The 17,608-nt window shown below is 41.4% G+C and overlaps 1 protein-coding gene across 1 annotated transcript in view; it reads right to left on the bottom strand.

Moving 5' to 3' along the window:
* Window positions 1-17,545, bottom strand: part of MTHFS (5,10-methenyltetrahydrofolate synthetase (5-formyltetrahydrofolate cyclo-ligase)) — a 24,847-nt gene extending 7,302 nt beyond the window's left edge. The window contains exons 1-2 of the mRNA XM_009276556.1: window positions 17,478-17,545; window positions 14,065-14,329 (exon numbers count right to left, since the gene is read on the bottom strand). Coding sequence (XP_009274831.1) covers window positions 14,065-14,275 — 211 coding nt within the window. The 5' untranslated portion in view covers window positions 14,276-14,329; window positions 17,478-17,545. The remainder of the gene's footprint in view (window positions 1-14,064; window positions 14,330-17,477) is intronic.
* Window positions 17,546-17,608: the final 63 nt, after the last annotated feature.

Below are 17,608 nucleotides of genomic sequence, written 5' to 3'. Positions count from 1 at the left end.
GGGGCTCTGAGCAACCTGATCTAGTTGAAGATGTCCCTGCCCGCGGCAGGGGGGTTGGACTAGATGACCTTTAGAGGTCCCTTCCAACCCAAACTATTCTATGATTCTATGATTACACAAGGTGCAGGACCAGAAGAACCAGGAGAAGAACAGCTTTCTGTTTAAAGGAGTGTTTATGGTGTCATGCACGCCATGTCAGATGTCAGATCAGTCTACGCACAACCTCTGTGGAGCTGACAAATATTTGAAAGCTGTTCATTTACAAGGAACTTTGGTCCTTTTCTGATCTAGCAAGGACCACAATGGAGAAAAAAAACAAACCCTTTGGCAGGAAAACCTTACTTTTCAGAATGAAAAGGGTGCAGTAACCACCTGCTGCCTCTGTATCTGCTACCCCAGCACAGAGGAAAAAATTAACTCAATCACTTGATCCTAACATTGAAAGTATCAGTCTTGGTGACATGGAGGGTATGAGCCAATGAGTTGGAGTAACGCAGAAAGTTCTAATTAATGACAGGATCGTTACTGTAACTTTAATTATTGTCAGCATCAGTATAGTTAGGCCTCTTGGGTAGGTGTTAGCTTCTCAACATGTACTCTATAAGGCACAGATCATCATCTTGGTCTGTATTTACACAGCACCTAACACTGTGGTCTGGGTTAATCACCAGACCTGGGGAAAACAACTCCACAGAAGTAAATATTTCAATTATGCTGCAGCAAAACAAATCCCTTCCCCTTTATGACTAGTGCTAAGCCTTCTCTGTAGAATGCCCCGGGTGCCCCTCGCACTGCTCCTGAGGTTGCCAACAGCTTGGTATTTCCTTCCAGCTAAAAGTTTTCTGCCCTTTGGAAAAAACCTGCCCTTGGTTTCAAGCGCAGCATCTCTGCTATTACACACTTGCCTTGGTATAAGGTCAAAAAGGGAAATGCCAAATCTGTTCACTACAGGCCTGATCCAGACCCTACCGAGGTGTGTGGTTCCTGGAAGGGCTGGGATTGCTTCCAGGGGAAACCGACTCCTTATCCCGACTAAGCCCTGGAGAAGCCAGATACTGTTATATCCCCAATCAAATGAGCAAGGAGACAAAAACATTACCCTTTGCTGCAACTGATAAGCACTTGAAAAAAAGTAATTCATCCGAAACCAATGATGCTGACTTCCCCCAGTAACACAGGGGATCGCAGACATAAACAGTTACATTGCTTAACTTTGCCCCAGCCAGTCTGCTAAAATGTAAATACAATCCCTTAAACAGAAAGGAAACTCTTATCTGATAATTCCTATTTGCTCACATGATACAGCTTTTGAAAATCAGTATCAGAAGCTCAGCACGAATCCTCATCTCCTTGGAAACATAAGTTACAATGCAAAGGATCAGATCCTCCGTTACGGTAAATCAGCGTTGCCCCACTGACACCCCTCTGCACCGACCTTGGGAACTACATTGAAAATATCCTGAGTTACTGACAGGAGTTTGAGAAAAATCAATTTTCTCTTGTAAATATTTGTTGTTGGTTGTTCATAAACAGGACTCCTCTAGTGCTTTTCTGTAGTGCTCACTCTGTAGTCTCCTCATGATCCCAAACAGTTACCTAACAGGACTAAAAGTCGTGTTTCATATTAGATTAAAAAACCAAGTCATTATAAACCACAGTCAGTAGCTCCAGGTGTTTTCCCTGCGTGCACACCTTTAATTGTGCAGTACAACAGCACTTCAGCAGGCCTCACTGTTCTCTAACTATTCATAGACATCTGTTGCTTTAGAAGGAAAGCCAGAGAGACGCTCGCTTTATCCCCAGCACACATTAACCAGGCACAGGAATCAAAAATCGAAGTACCACATCCAAATCCCATGGGCTCTATCCACAGCCTCCTGTTACAGGACACATCGTGAGACCCTCAAGGCTAATGCTCACCCCATCCAGAGAGAAATGCTTTTAACACGAGGGGCAAGCATTTGCTTTATTTTCATTCCTCTTTGTGTATGGGAACTGCAGGCACCAGGAAGGTTTTGTGTCCTTTTGTCTTCTAAAAATCTTTCTACCCACATCCATGCACACCTGTAACCCACCAATCTACCTTTTACATACATATAGATGCCAAGCAGGCTATCATCTCTTCTGCAATCCACATGGCCCAGGTAATTGGTCCACTAGCATGAGTGAGACAGCTTCTGTTATTACTTCAATAACATATTTTGCAGAAAATAGAACCATCAGCAGAATCTACAAACAAGCGCCGAGCAACTCAGCGTTTATCTGTCTACTCATCCATGTCAGTGCTTTGTGTCAGCATGAAACATTGGTCTCCACAGTTCAGACTTGCCCTTCTGAACTACAGCATAATAAAATATTTATACTTCTCCCTGAGAAGCTACACGATAGCCATCAGTCATACAGGTTTAAAACAACAGAGTGGCAGCCACTCTCCCGTTATTAAACCTGCAAAACACACTAATAAAGCCGTTTGATCGGCTCCTGTGCTACTAAGCTGTGATCAAGCAAACACCCTCCTATTTTGAATTCATTTTAAAAAAAATCTTATCAATTTAGTGCCAATGCATTTGAAAGGTAAAGTGCACCGCACAGCATCAGCTGTAGTACGCCAGCCCTGCACAAACAAACCTATCCTGCTCCACAAATAAACATCCTTTCATGTGTCATCAGGGAAGCTACTGCATAAGGCTAAGGCTTGCATTCAAATTCTAGCTGGTTTCACGACGCGGGAAGACTGTGCGAGGCTATAACCATCACACTCATTTCCCCTGAGGTTTAACTTACAGTCAGCTGAGGTCTAGTGTCTCATTTTCAGAATTTGCCAAGTGTCTACCTAAAAGAAAATTTGAACAAGTACTTTTCTGTTTCACTATTATTCATCAAGTCTGTGTAAGCCCCATAAATAAACCATATTCACTCAATGCCACCTACAAAAATGTCTGGTTTTGCAAATTCAGAGTAAAGGAAATAATTGCTTAGAAATGTTTTAGTTATCAGTCTGTGAAAAATGACTTATCTGCTCCTGATATTCAGATATGTGAGCAGAGTTAGAACAGTTTGATTGGGAAAACATGGGCAACGAAAAATGTTTGGTTCAAAGGCTTGCACCTTGGTTCTCCTGTGATTTTAAACCACCAAAATACTCTGAAACAAGATGTACCAAGGAGCAATTCCAAAGAGAGGACAAATGGCATTAGAGCCACTGTACAGCACATCAACACATCTTGTTAAATCAGCAAATGCTGGCTGCAAATCTGCTCCTTTAGAGAAACTCACAAGGCATTGGTGCTTGAACTGTTTATGTCGGGGTTGTCAAAACACTGCTGCAGCCTAAAATACAAGGATCTTTGTATATCTTTACGCATTTTTACGTGAAATTCTTTAAGATCTTATCAGCTACGCTTCCCATAGTGTTTATCTGAGCGCTTATTTAAATACTTCCACTTGATACATGTGCATGTGCACTACTTCTTTTCTTCACTCTTGGTCCTCTTTTGCATGCTGCTGTCTGGATATTTTTAAATCAAAATATGACAGAAGTGAATCACTTGGGGATTTTTTCAATACATCATGCATCACTATCAATATTTCCAACGCCCTTTGACTCACTCAGCAGACAGCCTATCATAAAATACGAGAATTGCTTGTGAAATATAAATGGTTAAGACACCAACTTCTTCATCAGTGCATAAACCTGATTCCTGTAAGGAGTTACACCACTTGATGGGAACATTAGGCATGCTTACAGGCAGGGTTTATTGAACATCTCCAGTCAGCTGGTTTGGAGGCGATGGCACCTTCACTGTTAGTGTCAAACGTGTTAATATCACAACAGCTGAGAAATCCTGCTTCTTCCATCACAAGATTTTCTTTTATCTTTTTAATCTTGCACAACTTAAAAAACCCGACTGTCCCTGGAATCCTTCACCTCCCTCGCTCCAACCCCTGATTTTCTGGAGACATTAAGCTGGAGCACTTGTTCTCCTGTGTGTGTGAGTACAATGCCTGGATGAGATTTTAATTACAGGAAAACAGCCTAGATGACACCAATGCTCCATAGCAAATCTATGGAATACTGACACCTGCCGGCAAAGGGCGTCATGTCACTCCTGGGCAGGAATTTGCCCTCCAGCTACACCCCAAAAAGCCGATTCCCATCTCTTATGCAGGAAAGCCAGCACAAGCAGGAACTGAGTCCAGTTACGGTGCCAAACATAAAGACCAAGAGCTATCCTTACACTGTGAAACAGCAGCATGAGTCTCCTGCTCCCTGAAAGCCAGTGGCTCTCGGCCAGGTCTAAGGCATTTCCCACTGTACAGGGGAAATGACAGTGTATTTTGAATCTCAGCAAAGACAGTGGGGATTAACTGTGCCAGGAAGACAATTCTTTTGTAGCTGGAAAAGTGCTGACCTGATTTAATAGCCCACTAAGCTGGCAGAAAACCAATCCTAGGAAAAAGAAAGAAAAGAAAAGTAGTAATTTTTTGCCAGATTCATGAGCTGAATCTGCTCAGCAGTACCAGAGATGGTACTGGGGTTGGGAAGACAAGGGGAGCACAGAATTGGAAGCAAGAAAAAAGCATCAGGACTGCCCCTTCTGGCACCAGCCAGATGCGAGCAGGGCTCAGCTGTCTCACCAAACCGCATCCTCAATCCACACTACCCTACACAGGTGGGCAGAAGGAAGAAGCTTCCTCTCCTGTTCTCCAGATTGTCCAGATTCTGTGCACAAAGGCACTGAGGCAAGTTTGGTGCCGGCTCTTCCTTTCCAAAAATGAAAATGAAGGGAGACAAAAATGTCTGTTTGGATTAGTTACTGCAGCCAGAGATACTTGCATGTTTGCAATTCCCTTGTACGAGTTTGTTGTACAGACTCATGCCACACTCCAGAAATGAACCTAACCTCTTACTTGCTTTTGAGAGACTCCTGTCTCTAGGAAACAGTATGAAGAAAATGACAATGCTACTGTTCACACTCACTGTAGCAAAATTAGCCCTCTTTGAAACAAAACACTTGAGTCACTTGCAGTGAATTTAAAGCCCTTGCCTATGTTCCTTTCACTTCTCTTTAAACTTTAATTGATTACAGCAGAAGTAATCTTTTTAGTTGTTTTGCTGAGTGCAAGGAGAATGTTTTCTGCAAGAAGGCAAACATGGATGTGACACTTAAGATGATTACAAGGAAAAGCACTCTTTTAAAGCCTTAATGAACTTTATGAAAGCAAAAAGCTGTAGTGTTCCAGAGCTCTCAGCCCTCCAGGTTCACCGCAGGATACCCTGGCACAGGCGGTATTAAAATTAAACCACAGTGTTCACTGTTTATTCTGCACCAAGGAAATTCAGGACATAAGGACACCAAAGGGCATTACAAAGTGATGCCACAAGAACACATCAACTTTTGCATTTCAGAGCATTTTTTCAAAAGCCTTTCAAGGGAAGAGACTCTGTAATCATGCCATACCTGTTTCTGAACAGAAGCACCAGGAGAAGCTCAGCTAAAAGTGTCTGTATTCACCTAGCAAATTGGGTGCTGATTGTTATTAAGCTGTTTCAGAGAGCTGTGGAAGCTGGTGCAGACATCAAGGGGAAGGGCAGACACCAGCTGCAGGGGAGAGCGATCCCAGCGCCGGGGATGGAGTCCCACATCTTTCAACTGAAGGCTGGGATGCAGAAAAACCCTGAGGGAAACAGTTGCTATCACAGCTGGGTCCAACACCTGAAATATTTTATTTCCAAGCAAGTATTTTCCTAGCTCTGCCTGTTACGGAACATGCTACACAGAATAATGTAAAATTATTTTATGCATCTTTCATACTGAAACAGGCATTTCGTGTCGTTGTGGGATACCTGTGTGGAAACCAGTTAAAAAGGTCTGCCCAGTGAGCTCATTTGAAAAGCAGTGTTATGGTATACACAGAAAAAATTAACTTCTACAGTGCCGTAACATATATTTCACAGTATGTCTTTACCTGGGTATAAAATGTTCTCTCAGGCATCTTTTTTCTGAAATAACATCAGAGAAATTGCACAGGTTGAAAGAGCAATGGCTGGAACTCTTATAGATCTAGAAAAGCTTCTCTATGAGAATAAGAAAACAGACAAAGTTTGATAGAAACAAATTACAATTGAAATAATACAGGTTTAACTAAACAATGAATAATAAAAAGAAAGTAAATCAAATATCCTTATTTACTTCTCATCATAGAAGAATGAGGTATCACTTGAACTGAAAGCAGCAAATTTAAAATGAATACAAGGAACATAATATTTCACATAGCGTAGGAACATAATATAACATTAACATAATAAGGAACATAATATTTCACATTACAACTAACTAACCAATACAACTCACAGCTGTCAGAAGGCAGCGGAGCCAAGGGCTTAATACAAATAAAATTAGATGCTTAGAGGAACGCTCCGAACGCCCACAGGTAAAGAAAAAACAGAACCTGTTTGTAAGGGGATAAGCCGGCAACTGCAGCTGCAGAGGTAGGAAGAAATTTCAGTTATTGCTACATAGCTACAAGTTGTGAGATTTCCTGACTCTTGTAAAACACATGATGCTGGATTGTACGTCCAGGGCTCTGATCCCGCACTGCGTGAGGGGAAGCATCCTCTCTCCCCAAGAAGATTCATCACCAGAATGTTAATGCCTCACTTGCACTGAATTTGTTCTCCTTATGCATATCAAAATACTATGGCTCATTGTCTCCAAGCAGAAGTTCATTCCAAACTTTAAATCATTTCATTAAAAACTAAATTACATTAAGAGCTAAGCCTCGCTTTTCAATTTTGTTTCGTGCCATGCTCTCAGGTTTTCTTTTTTATGACCGGTGTAAAAAGATTTTAAATTATAATCTATCCCTTGACATATATTTTACTGTAAGTTTTAATCAAGTCTCCCAGAGGAAAAGAAAATCTAATAGTACCCTCAATCACTTTACAATCTTGTTTGGGGTATTTTTTTGCTTTTTTTCCTGAGCAGTAATATTTAACATCTCTGCTTTTCACATACCCATATTTCATTTATTCCAGATACATTCCAATCTGCATATATCTCATTTAAATATTCACAGTTATTCCTGAGCATTATTTACTACACGTCCTTTTTCAGAATGATTAGCATCATTTTGTATGGTCCCATTATGCCTTCATGTACAGCTATACAACGTCTAATGGAGCTGAAGTAGCATATTAGACCTTCTCTGTGCTTCAAGACATAGCATTTTCTCCTCACATGGTTTTTTATTTCTAAACTCTAATGTGCGTTGTATTTCAAAGTCCTCCCATTTATGGTGCATCCTTTTTTTTGGGGGGGGGAGGTCCAACCCATTATCTTCTTTTTACATCCCATTTTATTTCACAGCTCTAAGTTAAACCTATTCCTCTTAAGACTGTATTGCCACCACTTCAGTCACACTTCTAAAGAACTGTGCTAAAATTTGGAATAACTAAGAATACTGATGGCATCACAAGGCCATCAGTCAGCAGCAAATTAGCATCATTTTGTATGGTCCCATTATGCCTTCATGTACAGCTATACAACGTCTAATGGAGCTGAAGTAGCATATTAGACCTTCTCTGTGCTTCAAGACATAGCATTTTCTCCTCACATGGTTTTTTATTTCTAAACTCTAATGTGCGTTGTATTTCAAAGTCCTCCCATTTATGGTGCATCCTTTTTTTTGGGGGGGGGAGGTCCAACCCATTATCTTCTTTTTACATCCCATTTTATTTCACAGCTCTAAGTTAAACCTATTCCTCTTAAGACTGTATTGCCACCACTTCAGTCACACTTCTAAAGAACTGTGCTAAAATTTGGAATAACTAAGAATACTGATGGCATCACAAGGCCATCAGTCCTAGCAGCAAATGCAGCCTCTTGTATGAATAAATAGCAGGAGTTTAAAGACAGGTGAAAAAGAGCTCCTGCGGACTAAAATGTTTCTGCAGGGCAGATCCCAATGGCAAAGTTTAAAATAGGGCTAATGGTCACTCAGGAATAATTTCAAACTACTTGAGGTTGCGTGAAACTATAGCCTAGAGGTAGCCAGCATTTTCCTTGCAAGAGGGTCACACTTCCCGGCATAAATAGCCCTCATCAACCAAATACAATCCACACGGGTAAGCTGTCCCTGTCTGTTTCTACTACCAGCATGTTATTGTAATTTATGCAACAGCAAGCCTCAAAATGTTCTGGATGTTACTGAGGGCAGAAAGATATAACTACCCTAACCTCAAAAGCCAACCCATCCAAAGGGTTATGTGAAAATGAAGCAGCAAGAAGTTGCTGCTAGACATATGTTAGTATTTCCTCACTTGGTTTGAAATTCAGATCTTTCCTTATTATTAATAATAAATATACTGTCATTTAAAGCACAGATTATCTACTTAACATTTCACTAATTATCTTGAAGGTACAACACAAGTACTGTGATCAGTAGGCCACCAAAGTTTCCAATACTGAAAATGCTGGAAATCTCCAAACTAAATTACAAGTCCAGTTCTTAATACATTCATTTCTGAGAGCAAAAATACATTATGCTTTAGTAGAGTAGCAGCAGATTATTTAGCATTCCCCATTACATATAAGATGCTATATTTTCAAGTGCTGCCATTTTTCAGCCTGGGTATTTATGTCAAACTGAGGGGGGGGTTACGTTTCTTTTCTTTCAGGCAAAATGGTTCACTGGTTTCTAAGAACAAAGCTAGCAAAAAACAACAGGGAAAGCTCTGTTGCTCCATGCTTTGAGGCAAGAACTTGAAATCTTGCTCATAGTACTCTCTGTGTCAACGACGTGGCTTTAGCCCCGTTCAAATGCATTTGAGCTGGGCTCATACAATGTTGTAAATGTTTGAAAACCTGCCGTTTGCACAGGCTTAGGGAAGACGTGTCAGGGCGAACGCTGGGTCTCTCTGAAGATGCCACCCTCTCCGTACTGCTGCTGGAGTCACAGCGGCACGGGTGGCCCCATGACTCTCTCTAGGAGCCAGTGCCAGTTTTCAGGGGACGTTTCCTCCATCCTGGTTCCTCACTCCCACCCCACACACGTTGCACTGATACGGCCGCACGGTAAACTGGATCCACTCATCTGGGTTAAAAAAATCCCAGCCAAGACAGGGTGGAGGAAAGGAGGAAAACACCCTTCATCCAGAGCAGCTTGCTGATCCAGTTTACTATGGAGGGGCAGGAATATGCTGAAAACATGAGGAGGGAAAACTCCTTAAGCCAGTATTGCTGCAAAGATGGCGCACACGGAGCTGCAGGCTCAGCTCCTACTGCCGGCCCTGCTCCCAACCACGAGGACTCGGAAGGACTTTCATTTCAGTGGCTGCTCATAGTTCCGCTGGCTGGGGAAAGACTGGGAACTGAAACATGGAAGGAAATGAGGACTGAAGTTTCACTAAGATTTTTTTTGGCATGCCACCCGTTTATGCAATCCCTCATCACCAGCTTCCTACCAGCCCTTCAGTTGCATCAGTCCAAACCTGTGTGTTGGCCCTGTCTGAGAGAAGAAGAGCCTTTTATTGGTGCTGGGTTACTTCTAACCAAGACTGGTTTCCCAGTATAGCTCCCAACGTGGCTACCGGGGCATCTGTGCTGGCACAGGAGAGGAGGGGTGGGGACAAAGAGGAGGAGAGAGGGCAGCAGCTTATTTAAGCAGGCACTGCCCAAAAGAAACAATCACAAAACTATGTCTTCTGTACTGTTTAGTACAAAAAGTACTATTTAACAGAGATGGAGTTTTTCTAAGCCAAAGAAGAAGAGAAAGAAGTCAGCACACTGGGGAAGGAAATGAGTAAATTGGGACAGGGAATCTTCTGTATCTGAAAGTGGACAAGTGAAAGAAGACAAAGCACATGATCTCCTCCCTTTTGGCAGTGGCAAGCTATTTATGTTGGCCCAGCTGCCCCAGAAATGACAGGCTAGGACTGAGAGCGGGAGGAAGTGGGGAATATGGTCAGAAGGGCCAGAGAAGGACACTTGGAGAGGGAGATTCAGGTAAGTTGGGCAAAGAGCAGAAGGATGGAGAGGGGCATTATGCTGGCAGAGAAATTAAAGCTTGGAAAGGGGGTCTAGCCCAAGGACAAGACAAGCTTGGGAAATGATCATTTTGGAGGGAACAGTGAAGATGCCGTCACGTTTGGAAAAGCAAGCAAAAGAGTCCGTGTGCACTGGGGGCAGCTCCTCTGAACAGCCCTGCCTGGAACCAGGAGCCTCTGCTGCTCCTCCACCAGCAAATACCAGTTAATATCTTTAAGTCATTGAACGTTGTAGCGATGAAGAGCCCATACAGAAATTAAGACCTCTGTCTCCACACCAAGGTTTGAATAATGCAGAGTAAAAAAGGCCTGCAGGTCTAACTTGGAACAGCAGGGAGAAAACAAATGACTGAGTGCATACTCGTTAGCGGCGTTCATTAACAGCAAGCAGTGTTCATCTTTTGCATCTTTGAAAGAGCCCAGATCATTGCATCTGGGTTCATCTTTGAATGAACCCAGATCCAACAGGCAAGGACAATGTAATTATGCACTTAAAGACCGGGGCAGAATTGACACAGATAAAGTGGCTGAATTAAGTTTGTACACATAATCCCATTTCTTGCATTTTGTAGGAGAGCACCACACAACCCATTAGAGTAAGCAGATTCAGAGCCACAATTTCTAATAACTCTTCATTCTCTGGCCAAAGAAAAAAATCTAGGCCAAAACCCCTCTCCCCATCACCCAGGTGAATGTTTTAAAAGTTGTCCATAATTTATTGTACACCTTCAACTACTAGTCAGTAGTTCAGGTCAGTTATGAACATTTAAGCATAATATTTGCTCAGGTCCAAGACTTCCAGCTGAGACCTCTCAGTCCAAAGTTGGCCTCCTGCCTCCTTTCAAAGAAGCCACCTCCAAGAATGTTACCATACGAAGATACTCAACCCAGTCAATTTTTTTGAGTCCCAGTAAGAATAATCTCTTTTTCAGAGGAATAACTTAGCTTTTCACCCATAGTTCTCAGAGCAGGTTTAAGTAATAATAAATAACATTACAAATGAGGAAACCCATGTCCAGCCCGCTGAATCACACCGCCTCCCTAAACCACATTGAAATTAGAGCTGCTGGGGAAGCGTCCTTTAAATTTCTGTAGGAGTCGTGATAAAAAGCAAACAGGGAGCATGATTTTATCTGATTTACTCCTTCCAAAGTCATGCAAGGTATCTACATTCCTGTAAACAATTACTGCAACCTGCCTGAACTTTCACCAAAAGTATTACCTCGGGCAAAACCCGATACCGGTGCACCTTTATACTTCTGATGGGCAAGGATACCAATGGAAATTGCTACCTATCAAGAAAATGTACCACTGGCTTGCTCCAAAAGTTGTCTAAATCTTTCAGCAGGCATAGCTGGAAATGAACCAAGTCATGCACCTACATACACCCCTACTCCAAACTAAGTATCTGAACTTCTTCCACCTTTGTTCTTTCTGTTACTCTGTCCATTTAGCCTAAAGAATACAATTACTGTCACCCGTGCACGGTAGAGAAGATGACAGACTTGCTACTACTAAAACTGCAGTGACCTTTGTTTATGCCAACAAGGTGTAATGTGGTGTACTGCCAAGATGAAAATGGGTAAACCCTGCTCCAACAGAAAAAGGACTGTCTCCAAAAGGAGGGGTTCATGTCTATTCAACACAGCTTGTGAGTACTACCAAAGACTGGGAAACTCTATGCAAAAATTATACCTAGTCTTATCTTTGAGCTATTCTTCATAATAACCATGCCTGAAATTTTAAGGACAGTGTGAATTCAAGCTTCTTGTCATGCAAAATGAATACACTCAGAAGTGACATGACTTATTTATGTACCTGCAGGGTATTTCTTGGAAATTACATAGCAACTTACGCCAGCAATGGGAACATTACTGATATAACACCATGTTATCTCCTTATAACAATGTAAATGCCTCAGATCACCACAGTATTTGATAACATCACAGAGATAAATGCTTCATCCATGCATAATTCCAACAATGGAGGATGGATGTAGTAGCAAGGCAATTTACATTCCCACAAATGTACCAAAGTTCAAGAAATATAATAACGGACACAAAAAAATATAGCAAAAGGAATTTAAAGACACGCTGAGGTGCAGTGTGTGTTTCTGTGGGGACAAATTGCTGGGGGGGGGGAAGTCTGATTATGCAGAAAAAACCCTAAACTTACTCTCTAATCTACAAAAACTGTCCAAGGATAAAGGAGCAAGGTCTGACTTCCAATCCAAACCGAATTATTCCTGAGTACAAACAGACTGAAATCGAGCTTCAGGCTGGAGAAGTCTGACATGAACATATACCACTTGTTAGAACCGCTGGTCGTAGAGCTCTTGGCATCTCTCTGTAGACTGTAGTAGCTCTCTTGGCATTGCTCTCTGCCCATAACCATACCCTGGTGCAGAGAACAAAAGAGCAGCTCTAGAACTAGCCAGGTACCAAAGGTTGCTCCTGCCTTCCTCCATCTTCACCACCTGGCACCTGGGCCATCTCCAACTGGTACATCCCAGTGCACTCTATACCAGGTAGTCCTTGGTCCCATCATACCTAAAACTGTTGTGTGTTTACTCTGTGATCTCTGCAGCAGACTTGTTAAATTCAATCAACAGCAGCTCATCAGTAATATAAAAGCTTGTCCCGAGTGCCTGAACTAAGCTCAGTCAACAGAACCCTGGGAATTTTAAGGGTTAACTTCAAAAGCCCCTGAATCCCACCAATATACACAAATTTTTGACAAAAATTAGGAAAACAAGTAACAGTGCTAAATATTAAATGTAAAGAAGATGGTTGTATGAAGCAGTGAAATCCCTTGCTAGCTAAAATGTGGACACAGAAAGGATTCTGAATTAGGAAAGAGGTAGAGATCGACAGTAGAAGAGAAACACACACAGTGAAGTGTTCTTGGAAAGTACATTGGCATCCCAAAGCAAACACAAACCCAAGTTCAACCGAACAGAGTCATATAAATGTTATGTTCCTTTGTCGAGCACTAAAAAGCCGGTAAGTCTGTGAGGTGTGGAAGCTGGCTGCATGGTGAATTTCCATCTAGAGAAAATTTTCCCAGACTGAGGTTTCAAGCATGAGTTCAACATGAGTTTTCCATTAATAACATTAAACATTTCTGCAGATGTTTCAGGAAGATATTAATGTGTTTACAAAAACAATGCAAATAATGAATGCAGAGACAGAAAAAGTAAGTTTGTTTACAAATTTGTACAAGTTGGGGAATTTTAGGTTAAGAAAGAGAGAGGTTATTTTGGGGCCAAAACACACATGCCACTAGCTAGATCCAAATGAACTTTTAACTTTTAAACCCTATGAAGAATCCAGTGTCTGAGATGGCATTATAAGATCAAAATAAAAATATGACGGAATAATGATGGAAAAGACTTTGCAATATTCATCCAAGCCTACAAGAAAGTCCTTTTATTTTCAGTCTAAGGTCTCAGTCTGGAGAGCTGTTCTGCATGGGCAGACTCCTTATCAGCACTGTGATTCATCCATGCAATACAATTTGCAGGATCAAAGATTTCAGAAAATTCTTGTGTCAGCCTTACAGGCATCACCTGAAAAGTTCCCTACCTTTCAGGCAGTGGAAACTAAAGTTCTCAGAGTGCATCCTATAACTGCTAATACCCCGTGACTTTCCATGGTAGCCCAAGCCACTCCCGGCAAGCCCCTGTCTCCTTCATGAGCCTGTTATGCTTGCCAAGACTGCATTGAGGATGTCCATGAACAGGACCAAGAAGCTGATTTATCTGGAGGGCTGAGTTTCCTTCAGCTGGATCAACTGTGCAGTCTTGTTCCTGCCCTGGCGGCACATCACGGGGGTGGCACAGGGTAGAGAAAAACAGGCAAGAGAAAGGAGCATCTGCTTACATTGACTTAAGCACCTCTGCAACACATAAAACCAAAGTGTAACATTTCATTTCACTCTCGCTATCAGATTATTTCCTACTGGCCTCAAGGCTACTCCTGCTCACCAACTCCACAGTGTAGGAAGAAAATACTCACCACCAGCAAGAGCCTCCTCTCTTACACTGTCATCATCACTAGGCTGAAGAATATTCCAGGATGTCAAAGTAAGTGAAGAAATGTCTTCAGCTGATGATAACTTCAGCATGTCCATGTGATTGCTGTGAGGCTTGTAACGTGGGATGAAACACTCTTTGCCTTGCTTAAAAATGTCCTTAATGATTTCTTCTGTCTGGATTTCATCTGGCATGCTCAGAAAGATTGCAATTCTTCTGGATTCTTGGTACTTGGGATGGCCAATCACCTACACGGGAAATTCATGCAATCAGTTGATGAAAAGTTTACAAAAAGATCGACTTACTTTATTTTAAACACACCACTGGAGCAAAATATCCATTGAAAAGGGTAGAAATACAAACTACCATGCATCATAAAAAGAATAGACCCACTTTGTTTCCTACTCCAACATTTCTATCATCAGCAAAATCAAAATAGGCAAATTTTTGCACCCAGTGAACAAAACATTGTAACACAGGTTTGGGCCAGCAAAAAACAATTTTGGAGACAATCTCCTGCTCCTTTAAATATTTGTGCCATATAGTGCAGACATCCTCAAATGCCCAACAGCACTGGAGAAAGGTAACTGCGGGTCAGAACTGCCAGCTTATGCAAGACATGAGGTTTTTGCATTCCTTTTCTTCCACCCTTTTTACATGCTGCATCTCTCATCCGGGCCTAGGTAGAATGAGAAGCACATCAATGATAATAACTCAAAAGAAAATTAGCATCAGAGCAGATGACTGCAGAGCACAAAGTCTTCCAAGACCAGGTCCCTCTTTCTTTTTTTTAAGCTGAAACGCCTTCCCTACAGCAAGTTTAGATATATGACTTCAAACATCACCTGCTTCTAATAGGTGATCTTATTACTGCACATTTTTCAGAGCTTGAAGGAAAGATGGCCTTGCCATTTTTTGATTTTCATGAGGTTCTCTGTGCTGGGCTTATAAAAGACTGAATATAGGAAGGAAAATAAAAAACACTTATATGGTGAAAAAGTGTTAGCAGATTCATACCTTACTATGTCTCTGCCCCATTCCAGATTGAATTCCACATTAAAATTTGAGAGGAGGTTTTTTAAAGCTTGTCTTCTCATCCTCTAGTACCTCACATACTTTGTTACTTACATCCGGACAAAACAAACACAAAATGTGTCCCTTCTCATTTAAATGCTATTTAACCTTATTCTACACACTTGCAAAAATCTGTCAAAAATATCAGACAATTGAGAAACTGCTTATCTACGGAACAGAGAGCACCAATCCTCTGCTCTGTGTTTGCGTAACTGCGGGGTAACTTGCTCTTCTGAGCTTTAGCCTTTGCCCTGGCCCCGTTTTGAGAGATAAATGCCCCTATCCGAGTTGAGATATGGGTCTCACTCCTTTTTTTTTCTTTCTTTCCAGCACAGCAGTTAAAAGCCCAGATGAAATATTCAGAAGATGGATATATTTTTGTAAGGCAAAAAAAAAAAAAAAGAAACACTCCAGACCAAATTATGGTAATGTGTTGCTTGGCCATAGAAACGTCTTAAAAATTCAAAAACATATTTTACTTCCTTTTGTAATTTGCCCAACCTTACACATGGATTTTTCTAAGTGATCAAGCTCTTAAACAACAGAATTTCCATGGTAGCTTTTGTTTAAAAGTACAGACTATTTCATCAAATTGCAGACTCCAGACAATGCCTGTGATTTATGTTGTTGAGGGCCTCCAGAGCCCAATCTTCTCATGGGTTTGGAGAAGAGAGAAACCGAGACAAAAAACTCTCCTCTTTCGAAGTGGTGCTGTGTGCTGTGAGCACCACACAGGTCCAATCTGCTCTGACATGTCCAGTAAGACATTGATTATGCTGTATAGAAAAAAAATGAGGTTGAAGATGTAAAACCACATCCTAGCAGGAAGACACAATTTTGGATTTTTTCAGAACTGTGAAGATGAAGCTGCTATGACTCGGAGCAGTTTCTGAGAAGAGTGAAAAAATTTCCACACTCAACAAGTATTATCTGCCCTTTGTTCACCAGCTGACAGCTATTTTCTGCAGAATCAGAGCATACAAACAGCATGACTTTAATCATGAACACAAACATTAAAAAAGAATAATCATCCAGAAGCTAATTAAATACTAGTGGCTAGGTCAGCCTGTGAAGCAATTTCACTTTGAATTTAAAGATCCTTTTGAGATGAGATGTTATGACTAAAAATATTGTTCAGGTGTTATAAAATAAACTGCTCACTTTTATTAGCTGCAGGCACTGATACATGTTATAAAGCTACATTTTCAGCCTTTTATTGTTCCAAATATTTTCTCAGCATTTTCAAAAATTTCTTCATGTCTGCTGTATTACCCTCCCGTAAGGAAGCTGACTCTACTTTCGGCCACTTGCGCAATGCCACGCTGTCTCAAGCAAGCTCAGGATTTTCAGTTTGTGTCAGATCATTAAAATGGCAAGATAACATCAATTTATGTCATATGTCCCGATGCCTTCTTTTAAGCAAAACAAAAGCTGAATCTTTTAGTGTGCTCTTACTAGCAGAAAGGAGTGCTCTGTTGCTGAGATTATCAGCTGCAGTTAGACAAAGGCTGAGGGCTCCTAAAAATTTGGTACTACATGGGCTAGGTGCTTATAAAGCTGGCAGAGGACTCTGCGTGTTTGAAGAGGATGCATGCCAGTATTTTCTAAAAATTGAGAGATTTACATCTAGGATGTGTGATTACTAAAATGCATTATCATGATAGTAGGGCATTACTTTTTTTTGGGAAAAAACCCCATTCCCAATGAAAAAAAGCTTAAGTGAGTTCAAGCTAAACTTGCTATGACCTAAAGTTTCTGTGCTGCAATGTCCCACTCATGATGTGGCTACACATTAGTATTAAGTGAAGTCTGTAAAATGATTTGAGATCCTCTGGCAGGAAAATAACAATATAAATGTAGATCATCTAGAAGTACCCACTGGGGCTGCGAAAAAAAAGGAGGACTGTGTTCTATTACATGCAGTGACTGCAAAATAAAATTTTATCGTGTTTATTAAAATGATAAAATACATCTATATAAGAACTTTGTAATCCAAATGCAAACAGGACATTTCAAAAGTACACGTCGATATCATGCTGTGCTAGGATACCAGTTAGGTAAACCCTGCTTGGTATCTTTTACGGTATAAAAATTGCACAGAAGAAATACCACTGAAAGATACAGAAGGGAAACGACAGCCAGTTAAACACGAGGCCAAGTGGAAACAGTTGCTAAATTTTTATATGTATTGCGAGGAGCTGACGGTAAAGCCCGATGTGAAACATTTGAGATGAACACCCGCCGCCAACCCATGAGAAACCCCACTGCTTTGGGGTTTATGACAGAGTTTGCCTCCAGTTTCACAAACACCCCGTGCTTTACCTTGATGATGGCTGTCACTGCTTATTGCAGTCACTGCACACACCAAAGCCACCAGCTCCGGGCCCCGACATTAATTCGGAGGGATGAGGGGGGAAGGCAGGGGCCGAGGCGGAGCTCACCTCCGCCCCCCC

The sequence above is a fragment of the Aptenodytes forsteri genome, unplaced genomic scaffold, assembly GCF_000699145.1.
Source record: "Aptenodytes forsteri isolate BGI_AS27 unplaced genomic scaffold, ASM69914v1 Scaffold1, whole genome shotgun sequence".
Classification (NCBI taxonomy): Eukaryota; Metazoa; Chordata; class Aves; order Sphenisciformes; family Spheniscidae; genus Aptenodytes; species Aptenodytes forsteri.
This window is presented reverse-complemented; position numbering and strand designations above follow the sequence as displayed.